The sequence below is a fragment of the Notechis scutatus genome, unplaced genomic scaffold, assembly GCF_049901735.1.
Source record: "Notechis scutatus isolate UNSWTSFEM ecotype Mainland unplaced genomic scaffold, rNotScu1.2 NSCUCTG29, whole genome shotgun sequence".
In the NCBI taxonomy this organism is placed as follows: domain Eukaryota; kingdom Metazoa; phylum Chordata; class Lepidosauria; order Squamata; family Elapidae; genus Notechis; species Notechis scutatus.
Window position 1 is genome coordinate 130,315 of NW_028263112.1, and position 19,785 is coordinate 150,099.

At 62.1% G+C, this 19,785-nt stretch overlaps 4 protein-coding genes across 4 annotated transcripts; 1 reads left to right on the forward strand and 3 right to left on the reverse strand.

The window, feature by feature from the left end:
- Positions 1 to 32: 32 nt before the first annotated feature.
- Positions 33 to 2,977, reverse strand: LOC113432565 (serine protease 55-like). Its single transcript, XM_087948645.1, is given in 6 exon segments — positions 33 to 341; positions 344 to 444; positions 679 to 952; positions 1,849 to 2,102; positions 2,337 to 2,562; positions 2,911 to 2,977. Coding segments are annotated over 6 exon segments (1,197 nt in total). The 3' UTR covers positions 33 to 66.
- A 3,782-nt stretch (positions 2,978 to 6,759) lies between these two features.
- MED11 (mediator complex subunit 11) lies at positions 6,760 to 8,061 on the reverse strand. The gene is given in 5 exon segments (XM_087948646.1): positions 6,760 to 6,941; positions 6,943 to 6,987; positions 7,508 to 7,638; positions 7,749 to 7,874; positions 8,037 to 8,061. Coding segments are annotated over 5 exon segments (420 nt in total). The 3' UTR covers positions 6,760 to 6,848.
- A 40-nt stretch (positions 8,062 to 8,101) lies between these two features.
- LOC148128662 (uncharacterized) lies at positions 8,102 to 11,949 on the forward strand (the record flags this gene model as incomplete). Its single annotated transcript, XM_087948627.1, has 6 exons — positions 8,102 to 8,259; positions 8,386 to 8,535; positions 8,716 to 8,946; positions 10,103 to 10,168; positions 10,586 to 10,686; positions 11,616 to 11,949. Coding segments are annotated over 6 exons (1,026 nt in total), but the record flags the coding sequence as incomplete, so codon positions are not given.
- ARRB2 (arrestin beta 2) lies at positions 11,943 to 19,665 on the reverse strand. Its single transcript, XM_087948647.1, is given in 16 exon segments — positions 11,943 to 12,545; positions 12,548 to 12,567; positions 13,136 to 13,190; positions 13,277 to 13,356; positions 13,442 to 13,525; positions 13,667 to 13,804; positions 15,504 to 15,576; positions 15,859 to 15,943; positions 16,386 to 16,521; positions 16,752 to 16,819; positions 16,941 to 17,000; positions 17,123 to 17,316; positions 17,731 to 17,775; positions 18,204 to 18,264; positions 19,177 to 19,206; positions 19,303 to 19,665. Coding segments are annotated over 16 exon segments (1,563 nt in total). The 3' UTR covers positions 11,943 to 12,474.
- Positions 19,666 to 19,785: the final 120 nt, after the last annotated feature.

The window sequence follows — 19,785 nt, forward strand, 5'->3', positions numbered from 1 at the left end:
TCCCTCTGCTCCCCCTCCCCCCCTTCCCCCACACGAGCAGAGAGGCTGGGCTCCTCCAAGAATATTTTATTGAACCGCCAAGCCACCGCTGGGCATCCTTCGGCTCAGCCCAGGACCGACAGCACCACCGCCAGGGTGGCCGAGCAGAGCCCGGCTGGGGGGGCCCCGGGCCCCCCTCCGCTCTCTCCAGATCAGCCCAGAGGTCGTCCTGCTTCGGGTGCTGGAGGGGAGGCTGGCGGGGATCTGGGGCACCCGGAAGGGCCGCCCGTCGTGGGCCGAGGTCTGCTCCAGCCAGGAGTGGAAGTTGGAGACCTGGGTGTAGACGCCGGGGCTGCGGGGGCAGCGCAGCTGCGGCCCCAACTGACGATGCCCACTTGGTACCAGCGCCGGGAGTGCCGTGCCCGCTGTGGCTGGGGGAGGCACATCAGGGGCCCCGCTGTCCCCCTGCAAGGGGCGAGAATGAGGAGGAGGGAGTCGAGGAGGAGGGGCCGGGACGTAACGGGGGGGGGAGGGGAGCAGGAATCTCTCTCTCTCCGACACACACATATTGCGGAGGGGTCCCTTTGCCTCCTCTATGAAGCCCCGCAACCCTCGTGGGGGGGAAGCAAGGAGGAACCTGGTGGGGCTGTCCCAGGCCTCACCTGGTCCAGGTGCTGGTTGGGTGTCCTGTGGATCCACCTGGGAAGGAGCCAGTCCAGCTCTCCCCCCACAGACCCCTCTGAGCTGCTGCTGCGGCTGCTGCTTCCCCCGAGGCCGGGCCCATGGCATGGGGGTGGGGGGTGGGGTGGGGGGGCAGCCAAGGGGGCTCCTACCTGGCAGGCATCCCGGCCGCCCTCCTCGTATCCAGCACACACCATGTTCCTGGTGAGGGAATGCAGCCACCGCAGGCACAGATTCCAGTCTACCAGCCCCACCTGGATGTCCAGCATCTCAAGGGAGCCGGTGTCTGAGCCTGGAGGGGGCGGGCAAGGGGGAGGGGAAGTGGCTTAGCTCTCAGTCCCCCCACCCCCGAGAGTCTCCCCACCCCACCCCAAGGGAGGGAAGAGGCAGGCCAATGGGTTTTGCCCCTCCCTTCTGGATCCCTTTCTGGGCACCACCAGCTCTTGGCTGGCTTAAAGGCACGGGGGGGCGTTTACTAATAACGGACCTGCATTTGGGCTGAGCAGAGCGGAGCAGGTTTAGGGGACCCCGTTTCCCTTTCGGGGAAGGAGGAGGAGAGGAAAAAAACAACTCAGAGTGCAGCTGAACCCCCAAAGGCACAAGGAAAAGCGTGGCCAGGCGTGGCTCTCGGCCCACTGGCAGGCTGGGCTGACCGTGGGCCCTTCCCCCAGGCCAGCGGGAGGGTTTACGAGGGCCGGGGCGGCAGGGCCAAAGGACGGGCAAAGGATGAGCCCCTTCCTGGGGGCTCCCGTCTACCGATGGCGCCGGAGCAGAACCAGACGGAGGGAGCCTGAACCCAGGGCAGCGGGTGGAAAGCGGCCTCCTCGCCTGCTGGAGGGGGGCAGGACACCAAAGGGGCCGTCAAAATGGAGGCTCTCCCCCTCCCTGGTGGTCCTCAGGCACACCCACCCGTCTGGGGTGCTCTGGGGAGCGGCGGGTTGGGCTAGATGACCCTGGGCGCCCCACCTCCCCCGTGGTTCCGTGGGAGGGCCTCCCTCCCTTCCTCTCTGGGGCCCACAGGTAGCAGAGCTCCAGGTGTGAGCCGTCCTACTCAGAAGCCCCCCACTCCCCCTTAGCTGCGGACGGGGAAGGGCCCCTGCTTCACTCCTGGGGGGCTGTGCCTGGGCAAAGGGGCGGGGGTCTGGGGTTCCTGCTGGGGGAGGGGAGTGGGGGGAGGGCCGGGCTCACCGGCTTTGGTAAGGCCCCAGCCGGCCACAAAGCAGCTCTCCCACATGTTGTCGTCGGGGGCGATGGTGTGGTCCGGCAGGCAGAGGGCGGTGTGGAACCAGCTGTGCGGGATGGCCTTCTCCAGCAGCAGCAGCGCCAGGTCGTTGTCGTAGGTCCGGGGGTTGTAGAGCGGGTGCAGGTGGATTTTCCGGACCCAGCGGGTGACGTTGTTCCGGCCCAGGTTGGGGCTTCCGGCCGCCACCCGGATGCCTTCCCTGTACGGGCGCGGGGGGCGGGGTCAGAGCAGGAGACGGAGCGTGCCAGCCAGACCGACCTGCTGGGCATGGAAGGCTGGCAAATGGGGGGGCAAGGAACACCGGGAGCCGCTCTGGCCACCGAGGGAGGGGTCTCTGCGGCCTCTCCGCAGAGGGCGAATGCCAGGGAATGAGGGCTGCGCACTCCCCCCCGTGTGCCAGGCCTCCTCCCCGCTGTCCAGTCTCCCCGCTCACCTCCTGTCGGTGAAGCAGTGAGCGGCGGACAGCACCCACCAGGGGTGGACGATGCTGCCCCCGCAGAAGTGGTAGGAGCTGGTCTGAATGCTGACCACCCAGGGCCATTTCCCAGCACGCGCCCTCGCGCCCCCCACGATGCGGGCATTGCCCAAGACGGAGGCGTGGGGCGTGTCGAAATCCGGCCGGTAGCCGCAGCCTAAGAGAGACAAACGGGCTGCGTGTTAGGGCGGCCCCTGCTTTCTCTCTCCCCACTCCAGGGAGGTGGTCCGGGACCCCTCCCCCGCAGTCTGTCTCAAAGAGACCCCGCTCTTTGGGGGAGGGGGAATTGTCGGGGTCCCCTGGAGACCCTCGAAGGCGGGTTGGACTGGGCAGCCCAGTCCAGGAGCTCAGGGGTCTCCTGTGGAACAGGTGGGCATCTCCACCTGCTGGGCCCGGTCTTCCCTGAGGGCCACCGGGCAGCCTCAGGTGGGCCAACCCTCGTCCTGCTGTGACCAACGGAGGGAAGGGGTGTGTGCTTCCCCAGCTGCTTCTGCCTGTGGGGACCCTCTCCGATATGCCTCCCCTCCCCCACCTTGTGCGCGAGCCCCGCTCCCTTGCAACAGGAGCAGGCCCACCACCAGCAGCGCCACGGAGTCCATGCGGCACTCCCGAGGCAATGGGGCGTGGCCCTTGGGTGTGGGCGGGGCTCCGGCCACACCCCGCAGGAGCATCACAGAGCTCCAGGTATTGACCTCACCGGCGCGGAACCTTCCACGAGTGGGGGGGAGAAGGGCGGGGCTCCAAGCCCAGAAGGTGGAGCTTGCAGGATGGGCTCCCTCGAGGGCATCGGTCCCAGCGGGCCAAGCGGAGGCGGCCAAGGAGACCCTCCACCACGGACCCCCTCGAGGGGCAACTGGCAAGGTGGCAAAGTGGATTTCGGCCAAAGCGCTACAGCCCGATTCGGGGCACCTCTAGTTAAGCAGCAGCAGCCGGCCGGCCCTCCCTCCCACCCCCGAGATGGGAAGGGCAGGCAGAGCTCTGGGCGGCTCGCTTGGGACCCAGAGCTCTCCGGACCCATTCCACCCTCCCAGGAAGTGGCTGGGACAAAGCAGGAATGCCGGGTGGGCAGCGGCCAGAAACCTCAGCTGGACCTTCTCCTTGAGGGGCGTGGAGGCCGCGCGGAAGAGCCGACTGGCCCGTTAAAGGCGCTGGAAAGCCCCACGTGGCTCTCCCGCCTGGGCGCCTTCGCTTTCGGCCCGGGGGAGCGCAGAAGGAGGAGGTCTGGTGATGGCGGGTTGGACTACATGACCTACAAGGTCCCTTCCAACTGTCAATCTGTCTGTGTGTGTGTGTGTTGGACTACTGACCTACAAGGTCCTTCCAACTCTGTCAATCTGGACTAGATGACCTCCAAGGTCCTTCCAACTCTGTCAATCCTGCTGGTGCTGCTGCCCGCCTGGCCACGTGAGGCGCCCGGCGCCTCTCGGGTTGGACCTGGGGAGCGGCGGGAAGAGGCGTCCCCGTGGCCTCCTGACCGCCGCTCGGCCTTCCGCAGCCCTGGGGAACGGGGGGAGCCGCCGCCAGTTGCCAGCAGGAGAGGCGCCGCACCGAGCCACCGCTGGTCAAGCTGTTCCCGACCGGCCGGTGTCCTGGGAGCGCGGGGCCTGGTCAGGTGAGCCCCCCCCTTCTCCCTCCCGGGAGTGAAGCCTGGCTGGCAGGCGGCCCCCTTTTGCCCTCCGCTTTGGCAGGTTCGCCTTTGCATGGAGTGGTGGTGCTGCCGGGGGGGAACGACTGGAGAAGCTGTGGCTCCCTCCCCCCCACCGAGTCCTTTGGGCCTTGAAAGCCCCTGGCCCCCAAGAGGCATCCAGCCCTTCCGGGACAAGGGCCCAACTGGGCACCTTCTGCTTCCCCCCCCCCCTGCGGGAGGCCAGGAGAGACGAGAGGTGTGCAAGAGACCGAGGGGTGTGTGTTTGTGTGTGTGTGTGCGAGAGAGAGAGAGAGCCAGCACACCTTTGTGTAAATGGGGGCCCTGTGAACGGAAGCTCTGGGCGCCTGAGGATGAGCCCCCCCCTTGTCTCCTTCCCTTCCCTGCCCCTGGGGGGGCCTGCCCAGCCTTTGTCTGGAACTTCTGGGGGGGGGGATCCTGAGCGCCTCCTCCTGTTCTGGAGGGGTCCCAGAGAGAGGGAAGATCCTGCCCAAGGTGAGCGGGAGGGAGGGAAGAAGACAGACAGACAGATAGACGGAGACATAGTGAGATGATAGATAGATAGATAAAGATACTTGTAGTGAGTAGATGGGTAGATAGATAGATGATAGATAGGTAGGTAGATGATAGATAGATGATAGATAGGTAGATAGATAAATGAGATAGGTAGATAGATGATAGATAGATAGATGATAGATAGGTAGGTAGGTAGATAAATAGATAGATAGATAGATAGATAGATAGATAGATGATAGATAGATAGATAGATAGATAGATAATAGGTAGATAGATAGATAGATAGATAGATAGATAGATAGGTAGATAGGTAGGTAGATGTATAGATAGATGATAGGTAGATATAGAAAGATAGATGATAGATAGAGATAGATAGATGATTGATACAGTAGAGAGACAGATACTATAGATAGATAGATAGATGATAGACAGGTAGATAGATAGAGATGACAGATAGATAAAAAGATAGATAGATATAGTGAGATGATAGATAGGAAGGCAGGTAGGTAGATAGATAGGAAGGTAGGTGGGTAGGTAGGATGGATGGATATAGTGAGATGATAGACAGTGAGATGATAGATAGAAAGATAAATAGATATAGAGAGAGAGAGAGATAGGGAGAGATGATAGATAGGGAGGCAGCCTATCATTCGCCCCCTGACCTGTCTGTCAAAGGGGGAGGTAACTTTCGAGGGCTCCACCCACCCACCCGTTCACCTGTCCCCTGGATGTCCTCAGGATCAGGAGGTTGTCAGAAAAGCTTTTGGAGGAGGAGGAAGTAGAGACGGTTTCGGGGTGGGGGTGGGGGGGCCGTCCAGCATTTCAGGACTCGGTGGAAAACAAGGGAGGAAATTGGGGGTCCATTGCAGAGTTGCGCCCCTCCCCTCTTCGTCTCCACGGGGCGCGTGCCCCTCCCTTGAGAAACAAAAGAGCTGCCGGCAGAGGAGGGCGCCCCAACCAAGGAGCGGTCGGCCTTCCCGGGAACAGACTGGAGCGCCAGGAGGCTCCGGCTGGGAAGGAGGAAGCCGCGGGACGACACCCATCAGCCCAGCCCTTCATGCCCCCTCCTGCCCCCTCAACCAGCATTTCTCCTCCTCCTCCTCCTCCGGAACGGGGTGGACTTCAACTCCCAGAACTCCCCAGCCAGAGGGAGGCCAGGGCCTAGCCGCCAAGGGCTACGGGAGCCGGCAAGGGACACTTTCTTCCCCTGGGCCGGCCGGCTGCCCCATGCCCCCCACTGTGGGAAAGGGCAAGAGAGAAGGGAGGGTGGGCTTTCAAAGGTCGCTTGGTTCGCTTGCCGCCTATAAAGACAGATGGAAGAACAAAGATTCTTTTATTGGATTCTGTCAGGCATCCTCAAGGTCAGTCACCGTTATGTCGAGATGCATCGAATGTCCCATTCTCTGCCCAGTTGAAACCGTCGTGTAAAAGGATAGTCACCTTCCTATCCCCTATTTCATCCCACAGTCGTAGAGGCAGAGGGTAGAGATGCTACCATGAGGCTGGGTGTTCAGGCAAGAGCGAAGAAACCTCCCCCGACCCACCGAGGGTCCATTCAGTGACCAATCCGGATGACAGACGTGACCGCATGACAGGAACTACATTTCCCAGGATACCCTTCACTACATTCCCCAGGGTGCATTCCCTTAAGGGGACAGCTCCCAATTCCTAACTAACTATCCCATATCCCATGGACTCTAAACTAGGCCTGGACAGCACAGTCCTTCCGTCCTGTCTTGAGGGTTCAGTGCAGGGTTGGCTCCAGATACAGAGGCCTCCACCAGAGGCAGCTCACAATCAGTGTGCGTGTGTGTGTGTGTGTATAAAACACCCTCACCCCCCCCGCCACCTCAGCTCATCCACTGGACTTTCTTTCCGAAGCAACCCACTTGATTTGGGGGGCTTCCTCATAACCCGGTGTCCGGGGAAGGAGGCCCGGTGGATGGAGGCAGGTGCAGGGAGCCAACGGGCGCCTGCTTTCCTCCTCCTCCCCTCTTCCTCTTCTTCTTTTTCTTCTTCTCTTCTTTTTTTCCTCCTCTTCTTCTCCTTCTCCTCTTCCTCCTCCTCCCTCCTCCTCTTCTTCTCCTTCTCCTCCTCTTCTTTTCTCTTCTCCTTCCTCCTTCTCCTCCTTCTCCTCTTCCTCCTGCTCCTCTTCTTCTCCCTTGTCCTCTTCTTCTCCTCTTCTTCTTTTCTTTCTTCTCCTCTTCTTCTCTCTTCTTCTTTTCTCTTCCTCCTCTCCTCCTCCTCCTCCTCCTCTTCTCCTTCTCCTCCTCTTCTTTTTCTCTTCCTCTTCTCCTCCTCGGGGCTCTCTACTGCTCCAGCATCTGCTCGCAGCCCCGGGCCAGCTCGGCCAACTTCAGGCGGGCGAAGTCGACCCGCTTCAGGGCCATCTGGCAGTCCTTCGCGTGCCGCGTAGCTCGAGCCCTCGTGGGGCTGCCGGGTGGCCACCTGCGGGGGGGAGAGGAGGGAGGGAGGGGGAGGTCAGCCGGTCCCCATCATCGCCCACCCCCTCCCTCCCTGCTCACCTGCAAGGGGGGAGAGGAGGGAGGGAGGGGAAGGTCAGCCGGTCCCCATCATCGCCCACCCCTCCCCTCCCCTGCTCACCTGCAAGGGGGGAGAGGAGGGAGGGAGGGGGAGGTCAGCCGGTCCCCATCATCGCCCACCCCTCCCCTCCCCTGCTCACCTGCAAGGGGGGAGAGGAGGGAGGAGGGGAGGTCAGCCGGTCCCCATCATCGCCCACCCCTCCCCTCCCCACCTGCGGGGGGAAGAGGAGGGGAGGGGGGCCCCATCATCGCCCCCCCTCCCCTCCCCTGCTCACCTGGGGGGAGAGGAGGGAGGTCAGCCAGTCCCCATCATCGCCCACCCTCCCCTGCTCTCCCCTGCTCACCTGCGGGGGAAGAGGAGGGAGGGGGAGGTCAGCCGGTCCCGATCATCGCCCACCCCCTCCCCTCCCCCCTCCCCTGCTCACCTGCGTCAGGTAGCGGATCTGGGCCGAGAGCTCCGCCTCCACCTTCTGCACCGAGGCCCCGAACTGCGCCGCCTGCCGGTCCAGCAGCCGCTCGCTCGGCTTCTCTTTGGACAGCTCCAGGATCACCGTGCCTGCGGGGAGGGGAAGGGGGGCGGAGGAGGGCGGGGAGCAGGTCAGCGGGAGGGGGCGCCCCCGTGGGTCCCCGTCCCCCCCTCCGCCTCTCCGCCCAGCCGGGCCCCACCTGCGCTCTGCAGCGCCGCCCCGATCTCGCGCTCCAGCTCCTCCAGCAGCCGCAGCCGCTCGTTGGCCAGGCCCACGCCGTAGGCCGCGGGTCCCCCGCCGCCGCCATGTTGTCTGCGCCTGCGCCCTCAGGCCCCGGCGGCTTAAGAAAAGCACGGACTGCCCCCGCCGCCATCTTCTCTGCGCCTGCGCCCTCAGGCCCCGGCGGCTTAAGAAAAGCACGGGACTGCCGCCGCCGCCGCCATCTTCTCTGCGCGTGCGCCCTCAGGCCCGGCGGCTTAAGAAAAACACGGGACTGCCCCCGCCGCCGCCATCTTCTCTGCGCCTGCGCCCTCGGGGGCGGGGCTTAAGAAAAAAAGCCACGGGACTACAAATCCCGGCGGGCCTTGCGGCGGCGGCGGGGGGAGGGACGGGAAAAGCCATGCGGCGCGGGGGCTGGCGGGAGCACGTGAGGGCGGAGCTGCAGGCGCGGGAAGGGCGCCTGCGCGGACTGCGCCGCCTGCTGGAGCGACGTGAGCGGGGCGAGGAGAGGAGAGGAGCGAGCGAGCGGGCGGGAGGGGAGGGGGAGTTTGACAGGACGGGGTCCGCGGAACGCCCCGCCACCGGAGCCGACTTTCTTTTCCCCCTTCGCTCCGCAGACGAGCAGGGGGTCTCTCCCCCTTCCCCTCCCCCGGCGACGCGCTCCCCTCTTCCCCGCCGCAGTCGGAGCAGGAGCAGCAGCAGCAGGTCGCCCTCCTGGCGGAGCTTCTGCGGAGCGCCGAGGCGGAGAGCCGGCAGCAGCGAGCCAGGTAGCCCTTCCCCGGGGAGGGGGGAGGCGTGGACCCGGCTCCCGCAGAGCTCCCCCTCCCGGCGGCTGCACAGGTCCGGTCCCCGCGGGAACCCCCCACCCCCTTTTTTGCAGCACGCTCTCCCGCGTCGCGCTGAGTCTCCTTTGCCCCGCCCCTTTTGCCCCGCCCCCTTTTGCCCAGGTTGGGCTGCTTGGCCCGGGACTCGGCGGCGCTCAAGCGGCAGCACCAGGAGGCCGAGTCCCGCGCCTGGACGCTCGGCCGGGAGAACGAAGAGCTGCGGGCGGAGCTGAGCCAAGCCCGGGCGATGCTGCGGGAAGCCCAGGCGGGAAGGCTGGCCCTGGAAGCCCGCTGGTTGCGGGAGAAGGCGCTGGAGGCCACCCGGGTCAACCGGGCCATGGAGCAGGAGGAGAAGTGAGTAGAGGGGGGGGAGGGGGGAGGGCGGAGCGGGCAGGCCGCTCCCCCTCCCTCCCCACGCGACTCTGCCATCTGGGCTTGCTTCCCCCCTCCCCCGTCTCTCTTCTCTCTCCCCCCCTCCCTCCCCACGCGACTCTGCAATCTGGGTTTGCTCCTCCCCCTCCCCCCCCTCCCCGTCTCTCTCCTCTCCCCCTCCCCTCCCCACGCGAGTCTGCAATCTGGGTTTGCTCCCCCCTCCCCCGTCTCTCTTCTCTTCCCCCTTCTTCCCCACGCGACTCTGCAATCTGGGTTTGCTCCCCCTCCCCCGTCTCTCTCCTCTCCCCCTCCCTCCCCACGCGACTCTGCAATCTGGGCTTGCTCCCCCTCCCCTGCTCTGTTTGCTCTCTCCCTCTCTCCCCCTCCCTCCCCACGCGACTCTGCAATCTGGGTTTGCTCCCCCCCTCCCCGTCTCTCTCCTCTCCCCCCTCCTCCCCGACTCTGCAACTCTGCAATCTGGGTTTGCTCTGCCCCTCCCCCGTCTCTCTTCTCTCCCCCTCCCTCCCCACGCGACTCTGCAATCTGGGTTTGCTCCCCCTCCCCCACCTCTTCTCCCTCCTCCCACGCGACTCTGCAATCTGGGTTTGCTCCCCTCCCTCCTCTCTCTCTCTCTCTCTTCTCCCCCTCCCTCCCCACGCGACTCTGCAATCTGGGTTTGCTCCCCCCTCCCCGTCTCTCTTCTCTCCTCCCTCCCCACGCGACTCTGCAATCTGGGTTTGCTCCCCTCTTCTCTCCCCTCCCACGCGACTCTGCATCTGTTTCTCCTCCCCTCTCTTCTCTCCTCCCCCCACGCGACTCTGCAATCTGGGTTTGCTCTCCCCTCTCCCCCCCCTCCCCCGACTCTGCATCTTGCTCTCCTCCCCTTCTCTCCCTCTCCCCTCTCCCCCTCCCTCTGCAATCTGGGTTTGCTTGCTCCCCTCCCTCCCCCCCTCGTTCTCTCTTCTCTCCCCCCTCCCTCCCCACGCTCCCCTCCTGTCTCTTCTCTCCCCCTCCCCACTCTGCAATCTGGGTTTGCTCCCCCCTCCCCGTCTCTCTTCTCTCCCCTCCCTCCCCACGCGACTCTGCAATCTGGGTTTGCTCCCCTCCCCCGTCTCTCTTCTCTCCCCCCCCCCTTCAGGTACCGGAGGAAGGTGTCCCGTCTGCAGGAGAAGCTGGCCAAGGCGATGAGGGGCCAGGCTGGACAGTGAGTTTCCCTTCGTGGCAAGACCCCCTCCCCCTCCCGGGCAGTCTAACCTCCCCTCCCCCCCAAACCTGCCCCACTCTGCCCCCTAAAATGCTGCTGGGGGGAGAAACCCTGCCAGAAGCCTTTGCACAGCCTCTGTGTGTGTGTTTGTGTGTTTGTTGGGGGGGCAGCTGTGGGGAGCTGCACCTTTTGAACCTCTCCTCTCCCCTCCCCCTTTTTGCCCTCAGGCCTGATGTGGAGCCGGACGGAAGGGGGCGGCAGCCTCAGCACCTCCTCCCAGGAAGAAGAGGCGGCGGTAGGCAGAGGAGCCCAGCTGGGCAGGGTCCCCTGGGCGGCTTTGGAGCTCACCTGCCTGGGGGGGTCGGGGGAAGAAGGTGAGGGGTGCCTGAAGAAGGACTCAGGCGGTTTCTCTGCTAGGTGGCTGGAAGGGGAAGCGAGTCAGCGGAGGAGGAGCCCGGCCCCAATCCGGACCCCCTTCCCTGGGGAGACAGGTAGGCGGCTGATGGGTGTGTGTGTCTGTGTGCGTGTTGTGTGTGTGAGTCTCGTGTTGTGTGGGAGTCTCAGGACCACCACTGCTTGTCTCTCTCCCAGTAGGTGGCTGACAGGTAGGCGGCTGATGTGTGGTGTGTCTGTGTGCAGGTAGGTGGCGTGGTGTGCGTGTGAGTCTCAGGGACCGCCACGCTTGCTCTCACAGAAGTGGCTGATGTGTGTGTGTGTGTGTGTGAAGTCTCAGACCACACTGCCTCTCTCTCTGACAGGTAGGTGGCTGATGGGGTGTGTGTCTGTGTGCGTGTGGTGTGTGTGTCTCAGGGACCACCACTGCTTGTCTCTCTCCGACAGGTAGGTGGCTGATGGGGTGTGTGTCTGTGTGCGTGTTGTGTGTGTGTCTCAGGGACCACCACTGCTTGTCTCTCTCCGACAGGTAGGTGGCTGATGGGGTGTGTGTCTGTGTGCGTGTTGTGTGTGTGAGTCTCAGGGACCACCACTGCTTGTCTCTCTCCGACAGGTAGGTGGCTGATGGGGTGTCTATGTGTGTGCGTGTGGTGTGTGTGAGTCTCAGGGACCGCCACTGCTTGTCTCTCCGACAGGTAGGTGGCTGATGGGGTGTCTATGTGTGTGCGTGTGGTGTGTGTGAGTCTCAGGGACCGCCACTGCTTGTCTCTCTCCGACAGGTAGGCGGCTGATGGGGTGTCTATGTGTGTGCGTGTGGTGTGTGAGTCTCAGGGACCGCCACTGCTTGTCTCTCTCCGACAGGTAGGTGGCTGTGGGTGTCTATGTGTGTGCGTGTGGTGTGTGAGTCTCAGGGACCGCCACTGCTTGTCTCTCTCTGACAGGTAGGTGGCTGATGGGTGTGTGTCTGTGTGCGTGTGGTGTGTGTGAGTCTCAGGGACCGCCACTGCTTGCCTCTTCCGCTGCAGGGCGCGGCTGCTTCTTCCCCTTGAAGAAGGGCAGCTATCGGGAGCCGTCTGTGGGGGGGGCAGGAGAGGCAGCCGCACCCAGAAACGGCTGCAAATGGGAGTCCTCCGGATTTGGGATCGAAGCGCCGGGAAGACCACCGGGGTGGGGTGGGGGGGAGTTTTCTGCAAGGTGCTACCACCAAGATGGGATTTTCTTTCCCCTGCTCTGCCCTTTGGAGGCTGCGCCCCAAATGCCGGCCTCCGCCGCCGCAAACAGGTGGAAATGAGCCAACCGGAGGGATGTTGCGGAGCAGAAAAGCCGCGTCGTGCACCCCCCCTCCCCCCTTTTTTATGCCCCGGAAATGAATAAAAATCAGTTGAAGTTCACGGTTTTATTCAGTTGCTCTTTGCTCGGGCAGCACAGCCAATGGGCTGCTCCGTCTGGGGCGGGGTGGGGGGGGCGGGGTTTGGCCAAGGGTGCCCCTCCCCCTCCTTCACCTGGGGCTGGAGCAGCGGAGCCAAACCCACCCAAGGCCGCCTTCATCCTCGCTTTTTCGGGTGGGGGGAGGCCCCCCAATTCTACTCTGGGGATCTTCCAAAGCGTTTAAAATGGCTATAAAAGAGGGTGGATGGGGGAGACAACAGCAAAGTGGGACCATCTGACAGTTAATGCCCAATAAATGACTCCAGTGCGCGAGACAGAGGGTGGGGGGCGGAGGGGGGCTCGTTATATACATCAAAATCCCTCTTGGAAAAGGAGGCGGTGGAAGCAGGGGAGAAGGGGAGAAGCCGCCCCAATTTGAGTCACATGAAAACCCCAACCCCACTACAGCGATAGGACGGGGGGAAGGTCACTGGCTGGGATGCTTTCGGTGGGGGGGCGATGGGGGGCTGCCCCAAAGGCCCCCTTTAGCAGAAGTAGTCGGCCTCCTCATCCTCCTTCATGCCTTTCAGGCGCAGTCGGGCGAAGTCCTCGAAGCGATGTCGTCATCCTGCCCGTAGCTGGTGGGGGGGAAGAAGGGAAAGGGGGCAGATTCAGTGTTTGACGGTGGTCCTCCCACCCCCCACTGCAGCTGCTGACGGGGTGGGGGAGGGTCTCCCCCAAAATTAGACAGCCCGGCCTCAGAGCACCAGGAGGAGGGGCCCGTCTGCCGGAGGGAGGGGTGTCTTCAGAGGCCCCACATCTGCTGGCGGAAGGGAGGAAACGCAGAGGGGCAAAACCACAAAAAAACTTGGGTTGGGACCCCCAAAGCCCCCTTGGCTGCCTGGAGGGCCGAGGCAGCGGCTCCAGTGGCTTCATGTCCTGTCTGGGGCAGATCGGTTTCCACGGAAGGAGAGGGGGGGGGCGTTGAAGCAGGAAGAGAGCGACTGCTGGCAGGGGAGGGGGAGGCATGGCCTGCCGAAGGGCCCATTAGCCAGAATGTGGGGAGCACCAGCATCTACTCTCCACCCCCCATGGCTGAATGGTGGTGCGGCTCAGGCAGGGAGAGCCTCTGATGCGAAGGGGGCTTTTGCAGCTGCCCCCTCCCCCAGTGTGCCCCCGCAAGAGACCCCCGCCCACCCCTCTTACTTGGGCTCAAACTCGATCAGGTTGGCGTCCACCGGCGCGTCCGATTCTGGCATATCTGGGGAAGGACGAGAGGGGGGAGGGATGAAGCGGTTGGAGAGAATGGGCCCCGTGGGAGGGGTTGGGGCAGGGGAGGGGCCTCACCTGCTGGGAGCTGCGTCGGGGAGGGCTGCTCGGGCGGCTTCGGGTGCATCAAAACGAAAGGCAGCTCTACCGCCACGTCCCTGGCCGGGGAGAGAAGCAGCCGTGGGTCGTCCCTGGGGCCCCAAGACCAGGCGACCGACCCCCGGCTCCACCCCGAGGACTTACCCTGCCCGGGAAACCACCAGCTTCACTTTGACCCGATAGGAGACCAGGATGCCCAGGACTTCCTTGTTGATGCCCTCCGTCACGCTGGCAGGCAGAGGAGAGAGAGAGAGACAGAGGTCCCAGGCTCTTGAGGAGCAGCACCCCCACAAACCCAGAGCCTGCAGGGCTCCGGCCTGCCGCCCCCCTTCCCTCTCCCTCCCCTCCCCCGGGGCCAAGATGGCTCACATGGTGGAGGAGGCCAGGTTGGTGTCCTCGTGCTTCAGCTTCCCGTCCAGCGCCAGGCCTCGCTTTTCCTGGTTGTTGGTCAGCAGCGGGGTGAGGGTGTAAACCTTGCAGAAGGTGGAGCTGGGGGCCACCTGGTCTCTGGCAGGGGGGGGAGACAGGTGAGGCGGGTCACACACACACGCACACACACACAAGCAGACACACATCCCTTGTCCTTCCTGGACAGAGCTGGGAAAATGCAGGCCTCTTCCTACCCACCCACCCAGGTCTAACAAGAGGAAGAGGAAGGAGAAGGGCCCACACAGGGCTCTGAAAGGGAATATTATGAATAATAACACCTTATGCCCCCAGACTCGAAATCCTAGACCTAGAAAACCTACAACTACTCCCCCTTAGTACATAAAATCATACATTGCAATGTCCTCCCTGTCAATCAATACTTCAGCTTCAACCACAACAACACAAGAGCAAACGATAGATACAAACTCAAGGGAAACCACACCAAACTCGATTGCAGGAAATAACAGGTATAAGTAAAAACATAGTTCTGAATACATGAAATGGGTACATATAAGAAAAATAAAACAATAGGACAGGGACGGTGGGCACGTTGGTGACTTCAGCAATAGGCTTGAGCAATAACAGAGTGGTCAACGTCTGGAATCCTCTCCCTGACTCTGTTGTTTCTTCCCCAAACCCCAAAAACTTTAACCTTAGACTGTCTACTATGGACCTCACCCCTTTTTCCTAAGAGGTCCGTAGGGGGCGTGCATAAGCGCACCAATCGTGCCTACCGTCCCTGTCCTATTGTTTCTTTTATTTTTCTTATTCGTATCCATTTCATGTATTCATAACTATGCCCATACTTATACCTGTTATCTTGTAAGCGATTGACAAATCAAATAAATATTTAACAAAATATTGAATAAAAATAAATAACTTCAGACTGTCTACTATTGACCTCACCTCTTTCCTAAGAGGTCTGTAGGGGGCGTGAATAAGCGCACCAACGTGCCCACCGTCTCTGTCCTATTGTTTCTTTTATTTTTCTTATATGTATCCTATATGTATCTTATACATATTTCTTAAATGTATTTCATGTATTCATAACTATGTTTCTACTTATACCGTCCCTGTCCCATTGTTTCTTTTATTTTTCTTATATGTATCCATGTATTCATAACTATGTTTATCCTTATACTGTCCCTGTCCTATTGTTTCTTTTATTTATTTTTCTTATATGTATCCTCTATGTATCTTATATATATTTCTTTGATGTATTTCATGTATTCATAACTATGTTTCTACTTATGTCCCTGTCCTATTGTTTCTTTTTATTTTCTTATATGTATCCATGTATTCATAGCTATGTTTATCCTTATAGCGTCCCTGTCCTATTGTTTCTTTTATTTATTTTTCTTATATGTATCCTATATGTATCTTATACATATTTCTTAAATGTATTTCATGTATTCATAACTATGTTTCTACTTATACCGTCCCTGTCCTATTGTTTCTTTTATTTTTCTTATATGTATCCATGTATTCATAACTATGTTTATCCTTATAGCGTCCCTGTCCTATTGTTTCTTTTATTTATTTTTCTTATATGTATCCTCTATGTATCTTATATATATTTCTTCAATGTATTTCATGTATTCATAACCATGTTTGTACTTATACCGTCCCTGTCCCATTGTTTCTTTTATTTTTCTATGTTTCTATGTGTTTTTCTAAAAACTGTTTTTACTTATACCTGTTATCTTATAATCACTTGACCCCCCCCCCAAAATGTAAATAAATAAACATTTGCTCGCTGTGGAGGGGGGATACTCACTCCTGCTCTATCTGGGCCACGGGGCACTTGTACTGGGCGGTGCTGAAGAGGCAGATGTCTGCGTACTGCCGCACTGCCGGAAGGGAAGGCACTTGGTCAGTCGGGGAGACCCTCCCCCCTCCCCCGCTCAACCCAGGGAAGGGCCGAGGAATCCCCCCCACGCTCCCCAACAGGGGATGGGGGGGGAGGCAGCACGTGCCCTGCAGGATCCTCGGCCTCCTTGAGGGCCCCCCACCCCCCAAGTTCTGCTCCAGGTCCCTATAAGAGGACACCCCTCCCCCCGCTGAGCAACCCTTCCTCCCCCCCACCCGGCAAAAAGTCAGGGTTCCAGCCAGCAGGGCCGCCCTTCCCCTACCGGCCACTTTCACTTTCTTGACGCTTTTACTGGAGTTGTTGGTCACGTGAACGTTGACGCTGATTGGCTCGCCGTGGTAATAAAGCTAAGTCGGGAGGAAAACGAGACCGACGTGTCGGGCCCCCTGCATGACGGACACCCACCCACCCCTCCCCGCCCCTCCCCAGCCAGGACGACCGGTCCTCGGGCTGAGTTTGCTGGGGACCGTGGCAGCTCACGGCTGGCAATTCCTCACAACGGGCTTTCCGGTTCCCTGTGCAAACTCCGGCTGCCTTCAGCCTCCTTTATTCCACCCCTTGATTGATTTCTCTTCCATGGCGTTTGTTTTCTAAGAGGCTCGTTTCTAGCAGCCCAGAGGCCGCCGATCCCAAGCGAGGAAGCGGATTGCAACACTTGGGGAAGTTGGCAGAGAGCGGTCGAAGCCCGCGTCAGTTTCCTGCGGCGCTTCCTTTTTCGGTCAGGCGCAGAGGAGCTTCCCCTCCCGGCTCGCGGGCTTCCCCTCCCGGCTCTGCCAGGGCCTATCTCACCTCCTTGTCGAGCGAAGCCTCCAGGTGCAAGGAACGGTCGGACATCAGGAAGTGGCGGCTGTTCTCCGCCATGGGCTGCGGGCCGGCCTTCTCGGGGGCGTACTGGACCTTCCGGATAACCAGGCGGACGGAGTTCCTGGGGGGTGGCCGGCAGGGGAGGTCAGCAGGGGGCAAAGCCCAGAGGCCGCCGTCAGCCAGCTCCACCATCCCTGGTGGTGGCAGTGGGCTGGGGGCAGCTGCCCAGGCAGAGGGTTGGTAAGGAGATGCCAGGAGAGGCGGGCAGCCGAGAGGCCGATGCCAGGCAGGGGTGGCAGCGTTGCTTTACAACCGCCCTGCTGGCTCGGGGGGGAATGGCCGTTCACCCACCTTTTGTGAATCTTCTCCTCCAGGTTTTTGGCACAAAAGGCCCGAATCTCAAAGTCCACGCCACAAGCCTGCCGAGAAAGGGACGGTCTCAGGGCTGGGCCAGTCCTATCACTTTGGAGGGGGAGGGGCTTCCTTCCTCCCGCCTGAACCCCCCCCCTCCTTTGCCACCACACACACCCCGAGACCCACCTTTCCCGTGTCCTCGGGGCCCGGCTGCAGCGTCACCGAACACGGCAGGTTCTGGGGGATCTGTGGAGGAGAGGGGATGGCGGGGGCGTTGGAGGGTCTTCGCTCCGTCTGGGACAAACAGCAGCCCCCTCGGGAGGGGGGCGGAAGGGCCTGCGGGGAGGGGGAGGGGTCGGCCAGCTTACCATGAAACTGAAGGGGTGGGCGTTGGCCCCGAGTTTGCGCAGCAGCCTCTCCTGCAGGCGGGTGAGGGGCTCGGGGTGCCCTCCAGAGGGGAAGGCCTGCCAGGAGGCCAGGAAGAGGTCCTTGCGGAAGGAGAGGCCCAGGACGTCCAGATCCTCGCGGCCATAGCGGAAGGCACAGGTCAGCGTCACGAAAACTGGCCCGGAAGGAGGCTGCGTTAAGAGGGCGGGAGAGCAAAGGCCCTGCTCCCTGGAGGCCAGCGGGCTCGTGGCCACTCCGAAGTGCCGAGTGAGGAAGACTTCAGGGGCCCGTTGAGCTCAGAGCCTCAAAGGGCAGCCGGAGACGGTTCCGTGTCCCTGACGGCGGCCGCGAGGTCCCCTTTCCTCTCCCCCCACTTTTAAATCTGCCTCATGGTCCAGCGTCCGTTCCCTGAGGCCGGCCGTGGGCCCCGGGCTGTTTCCCACAAGGGCCAAAGGCAGCCATCTTGGATGGACGGACGGAAGGAAAGTTGTGTAGGCCAGGCTGGCGGCCTCCCCCTTCCTTGCCTCTTCCAGACCAAGCGCAGCCACCCCTCCCCACCGGGGAGGATCCGAGTGGACGCTGGACTCACCTTTCCGGTCCTTGAGATATTCTGGGTCAACCAGGACGACGCCGTCTGACACGGAGAAAGGAGGAAAGGGAAGGAGGGGGTGTCAAGAGACAAGAAGCACAGAGCAAACTCTTGGCTCCACCACCTCATGGGCCCCACCCCCGGGTGACCCACCGGGCCCTGCCTTTCACAACCACACAGCCCTGTGGCAATGAATCCCCCCCCCAGAAATGGCAGCCCCTCCCCCCCACTGACAGTTTCAGCGTAACCATTTCTGGGCCGAACCCTTAGACCAAATTCTGCGTCTCCACCCCTCCACACACACCCTCCCAGGACCCTCCCAGGATGATGCACCACCAACAACACCTGAACGCAGCACCCTCCTTGGGGAACACAACCTAGATCGGCCTCTCTCTGTCCCCAGCTGCCCTCCTGTTTTTGCAAAGGAAACCTCCCTGGGGGCCCTTCCTTACGTGTGCCTTGCTCTCGCTTACCAACGGGGTCAACTCTGTCCAGGTGATCCACAAAGTCCCTCTTCCCCAGGTAAACAGTGAGCTGGCGGAGACAAAGGGGAGGGGATGGTGACCCCGCATTCCTGAGGGACCCCTCCCCTCCCGCGGCCCGGGTCGGAGCAGGAGCGCTGCTCGGGCCGGTGCCCTTTGGGGCTGCACACGGGGATTTGCAGCTACCTTTCCTCTGGCTCATAAGCCCCTCCCTCCCCCCGTGTCCAACACCTGCGGCTGCCCAGATGCTTCCGATACACCTGGCCCAGCTCCGGGGACTCCATCCTGTTCCCCCCTCCAGTCACCAGGGCAGCTCCCCTCCCCATCCCGCTGAGGTTTGCCTGCACCTGTGGCTTCGCCTCTCCGGGGACGGCACGGCAGCAGCCACCCACCTGGCCCAGGAGCCTCGCCAGGGAGAGATGCTGGGTGTCAACAAGCCTCCAGCAGCACCGCAGCTGCCACCCCGGCCCCGCCCTGCTCCCCCCACCCGCCTCCCTTCTCTCCTCTGCCCAAGGGCCCCTCCTCAGGGGAGGGGGCCTGCCCCCAGCCCTTGCAGCACAGCCCTAGGGCTAAAAGACCCCCCCTTGCCCCATAGAGGGGCCCCACCACCCTGCTTGCTCCGCTTTCTTCCTGTCCCTTGCAGGGGCCCCCAGCCAGCAGCTCTCAGGCAGGCAGGGAGGAAGGAAGCTGGCCAGGCGGGGAGGAAGAGGACAGGAAGCCACCACCGAGGAGGACGAGGAGGAGGAGATGGAGGGGGAGCCTCACCCTGGGCCCTCAGGAGCCCCTTCAGGAGTCGGGGAGCCAGGGACAGGGTGGGTGGAAGAGCAGCCTAGACCCCCCGGCCCCCTTCGCTCCGCCTGCCCTCCCCCTGCAAAGGCGAAATTGGGGAGGGAGGGGGTTGCAAAGCAGCTGGCGTGGACCTCCCGCTCCTCCCTTCCTCCAAACCGGAGCCGGGGACACTTACTTTGCAGTTGGGGCTGGACTTTTGAAAACTCTGCGGCAGGAAAAAAAAAAAGGAAGGAAAAAAAAGAGGATGTAGGCAGGCAGAAGTAAGCCCCCAACACACACACAACTCCCCCCACACACACACATACACGCACGTCGCCCCGATGCCCGGAGTCCCGTCCCCCAAGCACAGCTGGCCCGGCCGGGAGGGGAGGACGGAGGGGAGGACGGGGGCGCCGGGCAGCAGGTGCGACGCCCGCGGGACCAGGAGAGCCGTCCAGGGGCGGCGGGAGGGCAGGGGGCTCCCCTCGGGCCCTGGACGCCCGTCGTCCCCCCGCCCAGCCCTCGTCTGCAAGCCGCCGGTCTCTCCGGGCATCCGGCGGGCATCATCCGGACCGGGCAGAGGCGAGGCTTGGGAGCGGGAGGGGCGCCGCGCTGCTCGGGCCGGGGCCGCTTCGGGGCTGCGCAGCCCGCCGTTGCCCCACCTGGTGCCCGCTTTCTCCCCCATGCCGGCGCCGGGGCTTCGGCTGCTGCTGCTGCCGCGGCTGCTACTGGCGGGGCCGCTCTGGAGAGCGCGGCGCGGCGGGAGGGCGGCGCGGACCGGAGGGAAGCCATGCCCGGGCCGGCC